This window comes from Drosophila bipectinata, chromosome 2L (assembly GCF_030179905.1).
Source record: "Drosophila bipectinata strain 14024-0381.07 chromosome 2L, DbipHiC1v2, whole genome shotgun sequence".
NCBI lineage: Eukaryota > Metazoa > Arthropoda > Insecta > Diptera > Drosophilidae > Drosophila > Drosophila bipectinata.
In genome coordinates, this window is record NC_091736.1 from 13,902,384 (window position 1) to 13,908,149 (window position 5,766).

General features: G+C 41.6%; 1 protein-coding gene across 1 annotated transcript; it reads right to left on the bottom strand.

The window, feature by feature from the left end:
* Nucleotides 1-830: 830 nt before the first annotated feature.
* Nucleotides 831-3,161, bottom strand: esg (escargot). The gene has a single exon (XM_017241423.3). It carries the CDS (start codon nucleotides 2,925-2,927, stop codon nucleotides 1,470-1,472), a length of 1,458 nt encoding a protein of 485 aa, XP_017096912.2. The 5' UTR covers nucleotides 2,928-3,161; the 3' UTR covers nucleotides 831-1,469.
* Between the last annotated feature and the right edge of the window lie 2,605 nt (nucleotides 3,162-5,766).

Consider the following 5,766-nt stretch of genomic DNA (forward strand, 5'->3'; position numbering starts at 1 on the left):
AAAGCGCCTTATGTTTGCCTTTGCCGGTTAGGCCATAAAATGTCGCGATTGCCTGATTGGTGGCGTTTCTTTTTCGTTTCCCGATCGATTCGCTTCGATTTGTAGACTTATTTCGAAAGAAGATCATGACCCAAAAATATAATTTGTATGTGATACCCACTTCACTTCATTCACGATTCTTAAAAATATCATTGAACTTGCTGGAGGAAATGGAATCCAATTGGACTAGGATCCTGTGCAAACAAGATTTTTTTAAGTCCTTATAAAAAGGAACTAGTTCTTCTAGAAAAATATAGAAATGCGTTTGCTGAAAACACAAATTAGACTTTATAATTAAATAATATAATTAGATGATAATCTAAAACGAAAACTATTACCTTTTCCAAAAAAAAAAAATTTTTAATTTGAACATATAATACTTGATATAATTATTTTAATAAATTTTTGTAATAAATTACTGAAATTTACAAAAAATTTTCGTACCAAAATATGTGAGGTTCGAATTATTTTCAGTTTCTAGAAACTAATTCTTCCAGAAACATAGAAATTTTTCATTTTTTATGAACCGAAAAATCTGAAAAAGAGAAGCATCCTCTTCATATATCTTCATCCTCTACATATAATTTCAATTATTTGTTACCTGATGAAAAAAAGCTATGCCTTTCAGTATCAAAATTTGTGTAGTTCGCAAATTCAAAAGGAACTAGTATTTCCTGAAAACTATAGAAATTTCTGAAAGATTTTAAGACCCTTTATGATAAAACTGAGAATCTGAAAAAGAAAATCAACCCTTTTCCGCCCCAAAATATTAAATAATTTCAATTATTTGTAGTTTGTAAATAAATGTATTTTCTTCATTCTCCGCTTGATGTAATAAATTACTTAAAATTACAAAACATTTCCGTATCAAAATATGTGTGGTTCGCTTATTCTGGCGTTATTTTAAAGTAGAACATTTTCAATGTATGCGCAAAAAGTAGGTGGTCGGTCATATCAAAAATATTTTACGATCTACGAGCTAGGCTAAAAATACTACAGTATACAGTATACAAAATAGAGATGTGGGCTTCTTATCACTAAATATACAGTTTCCTTAAGATTGTCTGGAGTTTCGTACTCATTCTCAGCTTAAAGTCTACAGTTAGACATAATACATTATGTACAGGATAATTCAAAGAATACTTTACAAAGTTCTGCTTTTAGGATTGGGGACACACTCTTTAATAAAGGGAAGGGATTTTCAAAATTGTGGGTCTGCAAATTATAAGGTAATTTTTTAATTTTCTCGTTTCTTCGGAGAAAATGCTGACTAGAAAATAAAAAAATTAAAATTCATGAAATTGTGTGTCTGCACTGGGATTATTCTTTTGTTCGTTTTTTTGTTTTTTTGGGAACTTGAGCTGCCTAAGAGAGCTAGGAACTAATTTTTGGTGGAACATGGCTGGGATCTGATCGAAGATCCCGTTTCTTTAAGGCTCAGCATAACCGGAGTAGGAGAGCTCACTGGCGGATCCTCCGCTGCTGGAACTGCCGCCAGGACAGCCGCCCTCGGAGTGCTTGGTGAGGAGCGACATCCGGGAGAAGGTCTTGGAGCAACTGCTGCAGGAGTACTTCTTGATGTCCGAGTGGGTCTGCAGATGGGCGCGCAGATTGGAGCGATCGGCGAAGGCGCGATGGCAGTGCTGGCAGCTGAAGGGCTTCTCGCCGGTGTGGGTGCGGATGTGTCCTTGGAGGAGCCATGGCCGGGAGAACGCCTTGCCGCACAGATTGCACTTGCAGGGCAGAGTGTGGGTGCGAATGTGCATCTTGAGGGCGCCCAGCGACACGTACGTCTTGTCGCAGTCCTTGCAGCTGAAGGACTTCTTCACCTGGTTGCCCTCGGCGGCGGGGCAATGGAACTGCTGGTGTTTGGTCAGCCCGGAGAAGGTGGAGTAGCTTTTTTGGCAGTCCGGGCACTGGTAGCGAGGCGGCTGGCTTTTGTCCTTTTTCGCGGATCCCGAGGAGGATGCGCCGGATGGAGCTGGCGACATATCACCGCTGGCCTCGATCTTCGGAGCCACCAGATCCAGTTGATTGTTCTTTAGGGGCTTGTGCTTCAGCGACAGATCCTCCGGCAGCGAGGAGCTGCAGCTCGACTCGGGGGTCATCGAGCGCATGGAGTAGTAGGAGTTCTCGGAGTAAGCCGGCGAAATCGGAGCATGGTGGTGGTGGTGATGTGTGGGATAGCCCAGAGCCGGGTAGTTGGGCATGGCGGGATAGGGCAGGAAGCGGTGCTGCTGTCGAACGCCAATGGGTCGGTGGATTATCTCCGATCGCATGGGCGGCGACACGGAGCTGGCCCGGCCGTGGAGATAGTGATGCGGTGGCGGCGACAGGGAGCCCAAGGAGTCGCTCGGCGAACTGGGCGCCATAAGGTCACCGCGCAGTGGCGAGATCTGGTGGCCAGTGGCCCCGGGCTGATTGATCGTCCGGTAGAACTCAGCGGTGTACGGCGACATGTGGAAGTTCCACGGGTACTTGGGATAGGTGGGCGTGGGCACCACCACCGAAGCAGCAGCAGCGGCAACGGCAGCCGCTCCGGCAGCCACCGCAGCAGCAGCGGCCAGGGCAGCCGCCTGTGTTTGATTCGGATCGGAATCGATGTCGCCATCAACCGTTACTTCATCCTCGTCGTCCTCGTCCTTCATGTGCTCGTCGTCCGTGTGATCGACATCGACGCCCTCGTCCTCGCAACAGTCGCTGACATTAATCAGCTCCTCCGATGGACTCTCGTCCATGATTTCCATTTTCTTGACGCACAGATCCTGCGGTTCGTTGGTGTTGGAACTGTGGTTGGGCAGAGCCTCGAATTGGTAGTTCACTGGTCGCTTTTTCAGCGGGCACTTGCTGTAGTTTTTCTCCACCAACATCTCTTCGATGGAATGCATTTTGTATAAGTTTGTGATTTGTTGTTTCAGTTTAATTTTGATATTCAGTTTTTGTTTTCTCAGAAAAGTTCTCGACTTTCCGATTCAGTGTGTCCACATGTTCACACCAACACTAAAAAAGCACGCACGCACGTTGGTGTTCTCGTAACAGAACTCTTCAAAGTTTAGGAAGCAAAACGCGAGGGTTTCTTTGTATCGTTAGCCTGCTGGAGGAGGTTGTTGTTCCGTTAACCAAAAAAGAGCGAATGAGCGGTGCGAGCAATGGTGCTGGCCTTTTATATCTGCGCCGGCCCCGGGGTGGCAATCGCATCACGCAGAGAGTTCACTCTCTCTCGCAGGTACGCTGCGCTCACATACATATGTAGGTAGAGCGGGTGCGTTAAGCTCAACCAATCATAGCGTTCGGCGGGAAAACAGGTTTCGGCTTGTTTATGTACGAAGAACTCACGTGCCGACTTCGTACACTTGCACCAATCGAAGCCGCAAACGAACCGATGCCGTTATAATTGCACTGGTATGGTATATATCGCCCCCAACGCTGCAAAGGTGTTTGTGGATCCCTCTCTTTGCACCTGGGCTCTCTATCTCTCGGTAAGCTGAGTGCGCAATAAAGAGAAGCCCGAAGAGGAGACTCTGATCTTTTCTTAATTTCTTTGCAAATTGCCATTAAATGACAATTTCTAAATAGGTCCACGTTTTTTTTTGGGTTAAGCTAAGAATGGTTTTGAGTATCAGGTGCATCTGCATCATTAACTGATCATTTCAAAACAATAATGAGACAGGTAGTTTCTTCGAATGTCGAAGGACTTGGGTCGTAAACAGGTAGTGGGCTAAATTAATGAACGGCTATTTTTTACCCCTAGAAGTGACATTTGCCTAAAATTTAGAATTAAACTCAAATTTTGTTCAAAATATGTACATATGTATGTATGCATTTCCTAAAAATATGTTTGTTAGAGAAGTTCATTCAAGCAGAGTGAGTGACCAGCTCCAAAAACTTAAGCTTAAGTATTTTAGTAGAAATATACTGGTATACAGGAATAACGCATACATACGTATTAAAAAGTCCCTGGTTTATGTTTTTTGTGTTTAAAATGCTTGCACAAAATAAGCTTCAACGCCAGAAGTGTCTTGTTTTTTTTTTTTTAATTTTATATGAAGAGTTGTTGGTTTTTGTAGAATAGGAAATTTTTCGTTGTATGCTTATTAAATAAAGAGCTTGAATTACTGCGTTTACATATTTTTTGTATCTGTCCTAGTTCTTGCATGAAATAAGCTTCGAGGCACTATAATAGCAGCTATTAGGCATTCCAAAGTTTAAGCTCTTAAGTAAAATGTGTCCACTTTGGCATAATTTTTTTTCATTAAATTGTATTATAACAAAATCATAACGATTTTTCATGGCCGTGGCAGATATTTTTTCTTGGAATTTTAAGAAGCCAAGATGTTCTAGCAGCTCTTGAAATTAAACAACTTAACGCGTTTCGGCCTAATTCTAGGGATTTTAATAGTTTCCAATACTCTTAAATTGTCAACTTTCATTCTGTTGTATAATTTGTGTTTTTTTGTCCCGACTAAGACTAAGTTACTAAGACCAATTTATTAAACGCTTGTGATCGACTTTGAGACAGGATCAAGATTTCTTTGCACAAAGATTAAATTACTTTAACTAGTAAACCACTTCCACTAAAATAAAGAAAACCATAAGTAAAGGGTGTTCGTAAAAATGACACAAACTAGATTTTTTATTAATATTTTTAAATATATGTATTTACTTTTATTTACTTAAGATTGTTCATATTTACATATTCATACATTCGAAGCTTGTATATTTCATCATATTTTATATACACTCTTTAAAAGAGACTAAATAACATGGGAGCCAACTCTTTACCCCCGAAGAGCTCCAACAATACCAGCTCTTTCTTCACTACTCTTTATTTAACGTTCCACTTCCATTTTGTTTCATTGGAGCTCTTTAGTCTACTCTCTGTGGAGTCCAAGATCTTGGAGGCGCCAAAAAATTGATTTGTCTCTTTCTTCTGAAACGTAAATATTTTTAGGAATTGGAAAAAAACATGCGCAGCAATATTCCAAGCAATTAGAACAACGTGTTGAGGACCTCAAGTGGCAAATGCCACACACACAACCGAGGGTGTCCACCCGCAAGGCAACCGAGTGGCAGATGTGGCATAAACACAAAAACAAACACCCAGCGAAAGTGTTCTCTTGTCAGATAAGATAAGAGGTGTTGCCGTTCTCCGATTGCAGGACATAAATCAAAGAGCGACCTGTGCCAATTTATGTCCACTTACCAGGAATCTAGTGTACACTGAGGGAAATACATATTTCTAACGATTTAAGAGGTAGTCCTACAAAAAATATGACCTTATTTGAAATTTTCATAAAATTATAAATTAAAGAAATTCAATATTTCTCAAATTTACACTTATTTTCTTTTAGTGTAGAACCCCCACATAGTTTTTGGCATTTAACTTAATTAGCGTCCTTATCAACTGATTGTCCCTGTGGCAGGGCCACTGCTGTGCTTTGGGATTCCAGATCCAGATGCAGATCCCTGCTCGTCCAGTTCACCCATACCCATACCCACACCCAGGCGGAATTCTCAGGAAGCAGACTATCCGGGCACAAGTGCGATCCCACTGAGATTGGCCAACAAGGAACCGAAAACCGCCAGCATAAATTAATAGATAAACATGTGCAATTCTGGAGGCAGGTTTTTGGGTTTGGTCAGTGTTGGCTATTTGGCGGGTTTCAGATTCAGAGATTGGTTTATCCTAAAGGAACCTTTATTTTTTAGCCATTTGTAGCCAAGATG